This window comes from Orbilia oligospora (genome assembly GCF_000225545.1).
Source record: "Orbilia oligospora ATCC 24927 unplaced genomic scaffold scaffold00076, whole genome shotgun sequence".
Classification (NCBI taxonomy): Eukaryota; Fungi; Ascomycota; class Orbiliomycetes; order Orbiliales; family Orbiliaceae; genus Orbilia; species Orbilia oligospora.
The window spans coordinates 367,424-380,971 of record NW_011645633.1 but is presented as its reverse complement, the minus strand read 5'-3'; the positions used below and the strand labels follow the sequence as shown (position 1 = coordinate 380,971).

General features: G+C 46.5%; 4 protein-coding genes across 4 annotated transcripts; 3 read left to right on the top strand and 1 right to left on the bottom strand.

Moving 5' to 3' along the window:
• AOL_s00076g89 (uncharacterized protein) lies at positions 1-2,866 on the top strand (the record flags this gene model as incomplete). The annotated part of the gene is made up of 4 exons (XM_011122642.1): positions 1-188; positions 268-393; positions 449-2,215; positions 2,272-2,866. The coding sequence occupies 4 exons, from the start codon at positions 1-3 to the stop codon at positions 2,864-2,866; spliced, it is 2,676 nt and encodes an 891-aa protein (XP_011120944.1).
• Positions 2,867-4,478: 1,612 nt separating this feature from the next.
• AOL_s00076g88 (uncharacterized protein) lies at positions 4,479-6,088 on the top strand (the record flags this gene model as incomplete). The annotated part of the gene is made up of 3 exons (XM_011122641.1): positions 4,479-4,736; positions 4,914-5,870; positions 5,948-6,088. 3 exons carry the CDS (start codon positions 4,479-4,481, stop codon positions 6,086-6,088), a joined length of 1,356 nt encoding a protein of 451 aa, XP_011120943.1.
• Positions 6,089-6,503: 415 nt separating this feature from the next.
• AOL_s00076g87 (uncharacterized protein) lies at positions 6,504-9,092 on the bottom strand (the record flags this gene model as incomplete). Its single annotated transcript, XM_011122640.1, has 4 exons — positions 6,504-6,641; positions 6,735-7,969; positions 8,027-8,798; positions 8,862-9,092. The coding sequence occupies 4 exons, from the start codon at positions 9,090-9,092 to the stop codon at positions 6,504-6,506; spliced, it is 2,376 nt and encodes a 791-aa protein (XP_011120942.1).
• Positions 9,093-11,797: 2,705 nt separating this feature from the next.
• Positions 11,798-12,283, top strand: AOL_s00076g86 (uncharacterized protein; the record flags this gene model as incomplete). Its single annotated transcript, XM_011122639.1, has 1 exon — positions 11,798-12,283. The coding sequence occupies one exon, from the start codon at positions 11,798-11,800 to the stop codon at positions 12,281-12,283; it is 486 nt and encodes a 161-aa protein (XP_011120941.1).
• Positions 12,284-13,548: the final 1,265 nt, after the last annotated feature.

The following is a 13,548-nucleotide window of genomic DNA, read 5'->3' as shown; positions in this document are numbered from 1 at the left end:
ATGTGCCAGTCACTCATGCCAGGAGGCGATGTGGCTTCCAGCATCGATGTCACTCAGGGCCGTGAAGTCCTTCCAAAGGCTATCAAGCCATCAGCTTACAAGATCCAGCTTGAGCCTTTCTTTGAAGATTCTACAGATTCGCGTGGTGAACACAAAGCATTCACTTTCGATGGAACTGTGATCGTTGCGTATGTTCTCCCTTATCATTTTATACTTAATCATAGTGTGGCCATTTGCTAATGGCGATACAATTGATCACTTTTTTAGTTTGGACATCGTCGAAGACACCACCGAGGTTGTCGTTAACACCACCGAAATCAAAATCCACTCGGCAAAGCTCTTCAAGCGCGACCAGGAAGATCAAATCGGTGCATTGTCCGCTGATGATGTCAAGTATGTTATACTCTATATTCCAAGTCAGATAATACGGATATTAATCCAATTTCAGGTACAATGAGGACCTTCAAACAGCCACCTTTGACTTCCAGCAAACCCTCAAGGCTGGCACCACCGCCTCTCTTGAGATCGCCTTCACCGGTAACTTGAACAATAACATGGCTGGTTTCTATCGCTCATCTTACAAGGACAAGGATGGGAAGACAAAATACCTGGCTACCACCCAGATGGAGCCGACAGACTGTCGCAAGGCCTTCCCATGCTTTGACGAGCCCGGACTGAAAGCCACTTTCGAGGTTTCTTTGGTCGCAGAACCACACTTGACCTGTCTTTCCAACATGAACGAGGTCGACTCTAGTGGCAAGATTAATGGGAAGACTGTGCATCTATTTGCACCTTCTCCTCTCATGTCGACATATTTGGTAGCCTTCATCGTCGGTGACCTCCACTACATTGAAACCAATGAATTTAGACTTCCTGTCAGAGTCTATGCTACCAGCGAGGAGTCTGCCAAGCTTGGAAAGTTCAGCTTGGACCTTGCAGCCAAGACCCTCGACTTCTATGAGAAGACTTTCGATTCCCCATACCCTTTGCCGAAGATGGACATGGTTGCTATTCCAGATTTCTCCGCCGGAGCTATGGAGAACTGGGGTTTGGTCACATACCGGGTCGTGGATCTCCTCTTCGATGAGACCACCTCTGGTGCCAGCACCAAACAAAGAGTTGCCGAGGTCGTTCAGCACGAACTTGCCCATCAGTGGTTCGGTAACCTGGTTACCATGGACTTCTGGGATGGTCTTTGGCTCAACGAAGGTTTCGCTACCTGGATGAGTTGGTACTCTTGCAATGTATTCTACCCAGAGTGGAAGGTTTGGGAGTCGTATGTCGCCGATAACTTGCAATCAGCTCTTTCGCTCGACTCCCTAAGAAGCTCTCACCCAATTGAGGTTCCAGTTAAGAAGATTTCCGAGATCAACCAGATCTTCGATGCTATCTCTTACTCCAAGGGTAGCTGCGTTCTTCGCATGGTCAGCCAATATATTGGTGAGGATGTCTTCATGGAAGGTATCAGGAAGTACTTGAAGAAGCACGCATACAAGAATACCGTCACTAGTGATCTATGGGCGGCTCTCAGCGAGGCTTCTGGAAAGGATATCAGCCACATGATGGATGTCTGGACTCGACACATTGGACACCCCGTCGTTAGCGTTACTGAAACTGACAACGGTATCCAAGTTAAGCAAAACAGATTCTTGAGGACAGCAGATGTTAAGCCTGAGGAAGATGAGACTCTGTATCCTATTGTCTTGGGCTTGAAGACCAAGGCCGGTGTTGAGGATGTTCTATTAACTGAGAGGGAGAAGGAAGTTAAGGTCGACAAGGAGTTTTACAAGATCAACTCCAACCACTCTGGTATCTACAGAACTCTCTACCCAGCCGATAGACTCGCTAAATTGGGTGAGGCTGCTAAGCAGGGGCTCTTGACTGTTGAGGATCGAACGGGTATGGTTGCCGATGCTGGTGCTTTGGTTGCCAGTGGGCACCAGAAGACCAGCGGGTTCCTTACTCTTGTCAAGGGATTCACAGAAGAGAAAGAGTACGTCGTCTGGAGCGAGATCTTGAACCGAGTTGGAACCATCAGGGGCGCCTGGGTGTTCGAGCCAACTGAAGTCAAGGATGGTCTCAAGGCTTTCAACAACAAGATCGTGTCGAAGCTTGCACATGAACTTGGCTGGGAGTTCAGCGAGAAGGATGACCATATTCTCCAACAGTTCAAGGCTTTGGCTTTCGGCAGCGCTGGTATGAGCGGTGATGAAGCGTAAGTTCTACCCTATGTAGCTCCCACGGAACAATATTAACGATGGTACAATACAGCGTCGTCAAGGCTGCTCAAGACATGTTCGCCAAGTTCACCTCGGGCGATAAATCTGCCATCCACCCAAACCTTCGAAGCTCCGTCTATGCTATTGTGTTGAAGAATGGAGGCAGGAAGGAATGGGAGGTCGTCCGAGCTGCGTATGATACCGGTGCCAACAGCGACGAGCGAAACACGGCCCTCCGTGCTCTCGGCCGTTCTAAGGACCCACAGTGCATCAAGGAGACCCTCGCCCTCTCGCTCTCCGAGCACGTCAAGGAGCAGGATATTTACTTGCCACTCGCTGGGCTCCGTGGACACGAGGAAGGTATCACAGCTCTCTGGCAATGGGCTAAGGATAGCTGGGATATCCTTGAGAAGAAGCTCCCACCCGGTCTCGGCATGCTCGGTAGCATCGTCCAGATCGTGACCAGCAGCTTCACTAGTGAAGAACAGATTGCAGATGTTGAGGCATTCTTCAACACCCGCAACACCAAGGGATTCGATAAGGGTCTAGCGCAAGCTTTGGATTCCGTCAAGGCGAAGGCCAGTTGGTTGAAGAGAGATAGGGAGGATGTTAAGGAGTGGTTGAAGAGTGAGGGCTATCTGAACTAGATACTTCACCCCACACTAAAGAAGAAGGGTCGATGGAGTTTGATAATGGCCGTTATGCATATACATATAATATAAAATGTTTATTATTCATGGGTAATAGATATACCTATGAGGAGGGCCTATGGCTATAGCTATTGCTAGGAAAGCAATGAAAAGCGTGAGATGCTGAATCTCAAGTACTCTACTATTACACATACTTGATGACATAGCCCCCTACCCGAGGGTTTACGTATAAGGAATGGGTTTATCAATTTAGTTAAAAGTAATAACATGGCTGTTTTTGTAACACAAAGCCTCATAGGACCCTGTCATGAGTCGGCAGCATTATATTACGTATTGAGTAGATACCGGTACCGTATTCAATACGAAGTGTACCACCATGATAGTACATGGCAGTTGTACGTAGGGGTACCCTGTTGATACCTGTAGATACCTGTAGATACGGTCCGTTATGGAGATAGAGGTGCGTTGACTGTTGCAGGTTCCATTTAGGTCGCACAGGGATGAGGACCTCCCTGCAACACAAAGAACTTAACCCCCACGTGTATGTCTGCGTTTCATGTCATCGGTCCGTGTCAGTGTTCTGCAGCTGTCGACTCCTCCAATTTTGAAGTACGTATACATTGCTCGTAAGTGTGCATCCCTGAGAAGAGTACGGAGTACAATTACCAAATAACTAACCGCAAGCTTGAGACTCGTTAGCCTGGAAGCTTATAGTCTGGTTGTGAACGCCAGGAAGCGACCCCCAGACTAGGAAGCTTAACCAGCTAAGACCAAAAAAAAAACTAAAAGAAAAACAGGTTGCAGTTGCAAACAACCTTAAACCAGCTCTAACTTTTAGCTTGGTTAGCCCCATCAGCCATCAACCGCCCCCGCCAATGAACACGGTACGGAAGTAGTGTCAGGCAAAAACAAGATGCACATACCTAGAGCCAAAAAAGATAGCGTCGGAGCCCACCCCAAAAGTTTGTACGTAACACGTTGAACCAGGCGGGAGTTCCGATCGCGTGGACTCAACTTTAGCGGACATGTCAGATAACAAGTTGACGCTAAGCGCAAGGTTAGACGAGAACCGAGACAACTTGGACAATTCGATGGCCGAAAAAGCCGTCACGGGACCCCGAATATGGCTGGCGGAATGTAGTGTGTGCTATATCAAACAGGGGGGGTTATTCACGGCTTACTTTTTCCTCGAGCGGATATAGGGAACAAGAAGGACAATTGGAAGTCTTGCAATTGGCTCCTCTTGGACCCTCTTCTCCGGGGCCTATATATAATGGGCTGGGGTGCCTGTCCTGTCTGGCGCGAGTTTATCTCTTTCTATCTTTTTTTGAACAAATTATCTATCTGTCTATCTATCCATCCATTATCCATATCTTCTACTCACAAGGGGTGGATCATCTCCACAAGTTTAATAAGCAAACTTACTTGAGCCTTAGCTTTGTCTAAAAAGCCCATCTTTCGCTACCCCGGGCTTCGAAAGATCCCCAGACTTCTTGATATCTTTTAACTTAATTGATACTTACTTCTACTACACATCCCGCATATCTCACCCACTTGCTTGGTTCGATCGCTTGAGTCCCATCAGGCCCTCTTCATTTCGCTTCCCACAATGCCGCCAGCTGCAACGCAATCCACCCCGGGCAGTGCACAGCCCTCCTCACAATCAGGCTCCACAAAGTCCTTCCATGCCTCGTCCACCAGTCAGGCAATCGAGTATGAGGACAAATATGCCGCACATAACTACCACCCGCTACCTATGGTGTTCTCCCGTGCAAAGGGGTGTAAAGTGTGGGATCCCGAAGACAAGGAGTACCTTGACTTCCTCAGCGCGTATTCGGCAGTCAATCAGGGACATTGCCATCCTAAGGTGTGTACCTGTACCTCCACCGTGTGATTTCTATACTTTAATATCGGATATTGCGAGTGGGGCCGGGGGAGCTTCTTAAGTGGGGCATAATATTGCATTTCGTGTCACACAAAGGACGCCTTTTATGGGTTAATATTAAGCAACTTTCTTCTGACATCCAAATTCTACAATATCTAGATTGTCAACGCTCTAGTCCAGCAAGCCCAGCGACTAACCCTCTCCTCCCGCGCATTCTACAATGACGTCTTCCCCCTATTCGCCAAATTCGCAACCGAATACTTCGGTTACGACATGATCCTCCCCATGAACACGGGAGCCGAAGCCGTCGAAACCGGTATCAAAATCGCTAGAAAATGGGGTTACAAGGTCAAGAAAATCCCAGAGAACGAAGCCATCGTCCTCGCCGTGACCGAAAACTTCCACGGTCGAACCTTCGGTGCTATCTCCATGTCTACCGACCCTGAATCTCGCGAGAATTATGGACCTTATCTTCCAAACGTAGGACCTACAATTCCGGGAACGAATAAACCGCTTAGGTATAATAATATTGGAGATTTGGAGGAAGCTTTCAATACCCATGGAGAAAAGATTGCGGCGTTCTTGGTAGAACCTATTCAAGGTGAAGCCGGTATTGTCGTTCCGGACGACGATTATCTTACAAAGGTGCATGCACTATGCAAAAAGCATAAAGTCCTATTTATTGCCGATGAGATCCAAACCGGTATCGCAAGAACAGGAAAACTCCTCTGTGTCGAACACTCAAATGTCAAACCAGATCTCGTCCTCCTCGGAAAAGCCATTTCTGGCGGTGCATACCCTGTCTCTGCAGTTCTAGCAAACAAGGAAGTCATGCTCTGCGTTGAACCTGGAACTCACGGTTCCACATATGGTGGAAATCCATTGGGATGCGCAGTCGCTATTGCGGCTTTGGAAGTTGTAAGAGACGAAGGATTGACTGAGAGAGCTGCTGTTCTTGGTGAGAGGTTCAGACAAGGGTTGAAGGATCTTAAGAGTCCGATTATTAGCACGATTAGAGGAAAGGGTTTGTTGAATGCTATTATTGTGGATGAAACTCAGACGAATGGACGTCGTGCGTGGGATTTGTGCCTTCTGATGAAGGAGAAGGGGTTGCTAGTGAGTTTATATCCCGGAAGTACTTCCTTCAATCAATGAAAAACAGGTTGTGCTAACTCTAGTTTCTTTTTACCTAGGCCAAACCAACCCATGAAAACATCATCAGATTGGCTCCACCACTAGTCATCACCGAGGAGGAAATCGATCAATCCCTCAAGATCATCGGTGAATCTTTGAAGGAGCTTGCATCCTACAAAGCCCCAGCGGAAGCTCACTAAACTATACTAAGAAATAGAGTGAACCAGCGCCAAGCAGGGCGTTTTTTTTAAAGAGTAGAGGTTTTTTTTTAAATTTTTTTCCACCGCTACTTATGATTCCCTCGCAAAAACTGGGTTCGAAGCATTTTATTCCGGCGTCCACACAGGTATCGCATTCTCTGGCTTTAATTCTGGTGGGCTCCTTTGCAATTGGGGAGGTGATTTTCTCAGTGATCAATGTGGACTTGTAAGATAGCACGAGTATTATACTAGGCACGAGAGAGAAAGAAACAATGGCAAAATAGGTTGATCCCAAGTACTTTCAAACCCACCGGGTATATAGATAAACGGCCCGGCTTAATATATGCGCCCCAAATTCTAGAACGTAAAGTGTAAATGGTGTACCGATATCTACTGTCATCCTAAAGTATTCGGCTCATGTCCCCCAGGCTCTTCCTGTTGCGGCGTCCCTCATCAATGGCATATCAACATCTCCTTCTTTATCCTTAGTTGGCTTTGACCTCATCGTCATACTCCTCTGACTTCTTTGTTGTGCCGCCTCGTGTCGTCGCAACTGTGAAAGCACCAATGTTAGCATCTTACACCCATTTTTTGTCCAATTTATAGGGGGCCAAAACTGGCGCCTTTGGGGGAGAAGTCTCCATACCTCATCTGGTAATTTGCTGATCGAGCTCTTCTGGAGCATCTGCTTCAAATCATACATCACATCGTTGTCTTCCGATCCCAAGAACGTAATCGCCACACCGCTCTTTCCAGCTCTACCCGTTCTACCAATTCTGTGGGTATAACTCTCAATGTTCGTCGCCATGTTAAAGTTCACTACCAAACTAACATCGGGGACATCGATACCTCTACCTGCCAAATCAGTAGCAACGAGGACATCCGCTTGGTGCTGCCGTAACTGTTGTAGAGCCGCCTCACGCTGTTCCTGACTCTTGGAACCATGCAATGTAACTGCCGTCCAACCAGCATGTTTCAAATCCCTAGCCACCATGTCGCAATTGCGCTTGATGTTGACGAATACGATAATAGGGGGTGCATACATTGCTGAGTTAAGAATCTCGAGGAGCCTCTTCTTCCTTCTGTCTTCGCCAGCGACAAATTCTACCCGTTGTTCAACTGTATCCACAGCTTCTCCTGCGTTACCAATAGTAACTATAGCAGGCCTGCGAAGATATTTTCGTGCTATACGTTCAATCGCCGGAGGCATAGTAGCTGTGTACATCATTGTCTGTCTGTATCTTTCTTTACCACCAATGATCTTTGACATCTCGACCGGGTTCTCTGCGTCCTCCGTATCGGGTTTAACATTTGATACCGGTAAGGACTCCAGAATTCTATTGACAGGATCCTCGAACCCGAGATCTATCATTCGGTCTGCTTCGTCCATAATCACGTAGCAACATTGCGACAATACGAGCACTCGACGTTCGAGACAGTCGAGCAATCTACCGGGTGTAGCGATAACAATTTCCGCGCCGTCCTTCAGCGAGTAACTTTGTTCTTCGATACTGTGTCCACCGACGATACTCACACATCGGAAATTAAGCGGATCTGCGAATTTCGCGGCTTCGACTTCGATTTGCTGGGCAAGTTCACGAGTTGGCGCGAGGATCATGGCGTAAGGACCATCATGTTTCGTGATATTGTCGAGAGGAGGGAGATCTTTGATGTAGACTAGTAATGGGAGAATGAAGGATGCTGTTTTACCGGAACCAGTAACGGCGACACCAATTACGTCTCGGGAACGAAGGGCGATTGGGATGGCTGCACGTTGGATTGGGGAGGGGTCTTTGTAGCCGACGCTGTGGATTACGTCGAGCAGGACTTGAGGGAGAGACGACTCCTTCCAGGAGCGCATGGGATTAGGGATTCCGCCGCCTATAAAAATGAAAATTAGCATAATTAGCTGTAGGATAGCGGGGAGGTGATACTGACCCTTGGTGGAGATATTGAAATCTTCTTTGAAGATACGCCAGTCTCTTTCCTTCATCATATCCAACGGCTTTTCGCTCCAATGTTTGTCGCTCCAACTCAAGTTCTCTCGCTTCTTCCTATCCATTTCTACCAATTCTCTCGCTCGTCTTCGCTCTTCGGCGTCGCCACGGCTTTCTAAAGCTGCAGCATACTGCTTTGTCGATCTATCCGTCTCAGCGAAACCTCCTAGCCTGCCCCTACCGAAGAACTTGGCCTCAGATCTGTTCGCATAGATCGGATTGTAATCTTGAGATGTATCCTCCTCTGCACCCCATTCAAATGTAAACTTTCGCTCTGATGTCTTTCTCCTCTTCTTCTTATTCAAACTATTGGAATCGAGATCGGCGCCCATGTATCGTAATCGAATAACCTTTGCCTCTGCATCCTCCTCTGCATCACGTTTCCGATCAGCTTGCGACGATTTACTCGGTGGTGGAGGTGGCGGGGCCATCGGGAATTTCTCATTCCGCATTGACGCCGGACCAGTCGGTGGATCTCTATGGTCTCCTCTTTCTCGTTCCCTTTCTCTGTGACTTCGTGGGCCTGATGGAGGGTGTCGAGGACCATTTGGGATTCCATTTGTATGGTGGCCATTTTGACGTGATGGCGCTGTTGGTGGAGGGGGTAATGAGGCTTTACGACTTTCTTCCTCTGCTTGTCGTTTTGCTTCGACTTCTTTGGCGCGTCGTTCTAGTGCCAGGGCTTCTCTTTCGGCTTTGGAGAGGAATTTAGGCTAACCGGCGATCAGTATTAATCAGAATTGAATAGTTTAAAATATAGAATAGATCAATCATACTTTCTTTGCCGCTTCATCAGCAGCTTTCTTCTTCCGTAGCAAATCTTCAACAGAAAGCGGTGTCTTCTTCGGTGCCACCGGCGCCTTCTTCACAGGTGGAGGAGGTGGTGGTGGTATGGCATCGCTTGGAGGTGGTGGAGGGGGAGGGGGCGCACTATCGAAGCTAGGTGGAGGTGGAGGGATGTCATCTGCAGGAGGTGGAGGGGGCGGTGGTAGTCCGATATTGTCCATGATGAATGTTGAAGTTGAAAGTTAAGGTTGATGAGATGATATGATGAGTAGGTCCACAGCTTTGATTTGGTCGCGAGGCGTCGCGGGTATGTGAGGTGTGGCGGTGGCGCAACGCGGAAAATGCAACAGTGGCGGTGCTTAGACTTTTCGGTTTAGAATACTTTTTTCAAAGATGTTTATTTCTCAACATTGATACTTGCTTATTCTTAAATTTTTAATTACGAGAATAATTACTGGTATTCTGAAAGTATTCACTCTGTTACAGCATCAATACGGTTGCCCACATCTTTCTAAGCATATTACTTGGCCATCCGCGGATCCGGGTGCCAGTTCCTTACCATAGCTCTAAGTCATCTCGGGGGGACCGTGAGCCCGTCCAATAGTATATGCACAGTATTAGGCCCAAGCGCGAGTGAAATCGTCTGCGGTGGAAAGGCAGCTGATGCAGGGCTGACGGGTCGCAGTAGACACGCGATATCCCTGAATTCATGAAATGCAAATTCAAATTCCTAGCAACATTTTTTTGGCCCCGAGACTAGATCGTATATCAATATGTATTATTAACTTGATCCACAACCATGATTGGAGTGGCGATACGACAACTCGGTTACCAATTTATTGGCCCTCAGATTTTATTGCATGGCTTGGGCTAAGATACATGCGTTAAGCTAACGTTACCAGAGCAGCCCGGGACATTCGATTAAAAATCCGATTTGGCAATGAAGACCGTTTGAGAGCAAAGGAAACACATTCTTGTTAATTACGAAGCCATGTGTCCAAGGTTTAGCCAATCAGGATGGAGGTCCAGAACAAGGCATGCAAATGTCTTGGAGTTCTGCAGAATCATAGGCCAGACGCTCGTCAAAAGGTTTTCGGATCGAAAAGCTGAGACGCTTTGACAACGTTTCCTTACCTGGTACCCAAATTCTATTGTTCTTTCCATTCTAATTTTCTTCAACATTATTCTAAGATTTCGGCCGAGCGATTCAAGGGACAGAATACGTATTTCTAAAGCCTAGTGAAACATCACAGAGAGAATTAATAATCGTCGCTGATAGAGTGTAGCTTTCCAGTCTAACGGGCCGGTGGAGTACTTAAAAAGAATCCGCTTGAGCCGAGTGGCCATGTACTAAGATACGACCCGTCAGTTAACCGACATTAGGCTTGCCTCCCATCAAAAGCTTGTTCTTCCAGGCCAAAGTTTTATCGCAACGCCATTAAACTTTCCCCAAAATCCCGTCTCATGGTCCGGCCGAACTACGGAGTACCACCCCTTTTTTCGATTTTGAGTGAACTACAAGTGACATTTACGCAACTCTTCTTGAAAGAGTGAGCGCGGTATATTCCGCAGACGGAAACGATTAGTCCTATCACTCCTTTGTCTTGGCATTTCCCCCACAATGATGCCTACCATGAGGATGAGTTCGGGTTTTGAACGCCACGTTATTCAAGCGAAAGGAATGAATGCATGCACGGACGATTAGAGTTTGGCCACTCAAGGGACATTAATCTACGATCACATGAAGCTTATAAAAGGGCCCAGTTACACAAGTCCCACACGATCAAGTTTAAAAATCCCTTTTCAGTTAAAATTTCGATCAGCATCACGGAATACTCTCTCTAGGGCCGGTCGATCATTAGAATCTCAGATCTTGATATCTCCAAGAGTGGACTCCGTTTCTGCAATGTGACCGTCACAATAGACGTAACTTGGAAAACTTTTGCATCTTGAATATTACCTAAGGCACCGGTCGTTTGGTATCATTCGCTGGATGTAGTGATGGTATGGTGGGTGAAGCCAATCGTCGTTAACGTACGTATATCCCTACAATACATTATATTATAATGATGCGGTGATACACACTCCGCCTACTATATATAATATATGCGTAGAACCACCTGAAAAGACCCTTATAATCCGTGCCATTCAATTTAAATACACTGACTTTCTTTAGATCCTAGAATGGGTTTTCGCCGGGATTGCCACTGTTTTCTTCCTTCTCCGCTTCTACATACGATACTATGGTGTCCGTGGCCAACCTCCCCATTTCAGCTTCAAACTTAGCGACTGGGTCCTCACAATAACACTCATCTGTTTCTATGCTGCAAATATCTCCGATACAGTCACAGTCGTCCTCATAAACGGTGTGGACCGGATGAATCTATCTCCAAACCGCAACGATCCACTGTCGGCATATGCTCTTCTCGAACCTAACCGATTGAGAACACTTCTTAAAGTCCTTTATTCATCGCTATATCCGTATTATAGCTCGTGGTGGGGGGTTAAGTTTTATATTCTGATATTGTATTACAAAATAGTGGAGCCTATGACGCTCCCATATCACCGACTTGCATTGCATGCACTTACATTATTAATCTTCTTAACATACTTTGCTTGGGTCATCATATACATATTCTGGTGCCTTCCGGTATCAGACAATTGGAATGTTTATGCCACTCCTGAGAATTATTGCGTCGCATACTTTTCCCGGAAGCCGTTTGTCATTACAATTGGAATGCATGCCGGAACAGAGATTTTGAGTAAGTATTATATCCATATCGATGTACCCCGGTCGATAGAGGGATTCTAGAAAATATATTAATAGTCGGAAATTTTGCTAACAAACAATACAGTTTTTGCTTTCCCATTCTCATTTTTATATCTCATCCGACGGATCAGCAAGCAGAAGTTTTATGCAGTAACCATGATGTTTGGAGTTGGTTTTCTAGGAGTCATAATATCCCTTAGCAGAGTCGCATACATTGTCACTGCCAATCACGCACCCGTAATTGGTATCATCAACGCTTGGGGCGCCTTAGAACAGTGTGTTGGAATCATTGTCTGTTGTTTACCTGCTTTTAAATCGCTGCTCAAAAGAAGACGGTCGAATAATAGTGGCTGGGATAGCAGCGAGCTCGTGGAAAGAACTTTTAACTCTGATGGTGCTCCTGAGAGTAGAGGGAGGTCAGCGGAGTCTGGAGATACCTTAGGTTGCAATAGTGGGAGTTGGAACAGGTCGTTGCCGTCCGATCGTCAAAGTGTTATCTTGAGGGTAGATAGTTTTGAAAGGATATCGAGGATGGAGTCCGTTCGTGAGGTCATGGAAGCTGAAACGGCGAGTAGGGAGATGGTGCAGGATATCAAGAATACGGCTCCCACGGAGAATCATAATATTCGCTGGTCAAATTAGCGATTTATATATATTTAAAAGTTTCTATAGAACATCATCTTGCTTACCTTGAGCGCCCTGGGAACTTGAGCGGCCTCAAGAATTTCGATTCAATCAATCTATGAATTTATGGCATTCAGCCTACGGGTGCTGCAACTATATAGGTAGCTATACAGCCAGGTAGCAGATTGCAGTGACATGTCGACATACGCACATGATCATACAATTAAAAACCCTCTAGGGCATATGAAAATCATAGGTGCTTGACCAGCTAGGATTGAATTCTACACGGTTCTTCCTAGTCTGCGGGACGCTCACGTCCTCTGCCTTGGGTGGGCGTCCCCAGACTAGGTTCTTCCTAATTGGGTATTTTAATATTTTAGAGCTCTATTTCCCACAGCATGCATCGGCCTTAGTCACTGCCTACCGATACATGTTTACAAAATTTAAAACTCTGAAAACCATGGTACCAGTCCAGTTATCTTTTGTGTAACGTCACGATTTACGGAGCGGAAAAACTCGGGCAGGCCAATCTCAATCCTGTGGGATACTACCACGCTGATAACATAATTATGCATGACTCTTTCTTGGTGATGCCAAATATACTGAAACCAATAGCAAGCTGAAGGATACCAATATTTCGAAAACCTGCAACATGCTATGTGCTCTTGCTAGCAAATGTTGCTACCCGTCTTATGGATACCCTAATAAAGGAAAAATTAGCGACGCAGGTATGCTCTGCCACAGCTGCACATAGTCGTTTGCTTCAGACGTGCATGCATGCAGCGCAGAATGCAACAGGTTGAAGAAATTTCAGACCAAATTCGAGGCTGCATATATAGCTTTATAGTACAAGATCAAAACAGACAAGATATCATAAGAACCAAAGGCAATTATCTACCAGAGAGCTCCATCGCATGAACTTCCCAAACCTAGACGAACTTACATAGCAAACCCCGGCTGCTGGTCTGCATGTTTCCGAAAAAAATACCTGGGTTGGGATCAATCAGGTAAACGTTGTAGGTCCCATGCCATGCGTGCCAAGCACTAGTTCCCAGCCATCTTGTGTAACAGCCTGGTGTTGCATTTTTAACAGTGCTCCATTCGAGGCTGGCACCATCGTTTAGGACCTGAACTGAACAATACTGACACTGATTTCAGGCATTATTCGGAGTCTCACGCGTTCATCGGTGGCTCAAACTAGCCTCGGAGGGTTATTTCGTGGGTCATTCTTTACCGTAAGGTACGCTGTATTTAGTGGGCGGCGGAAATTTCGAACGTATATT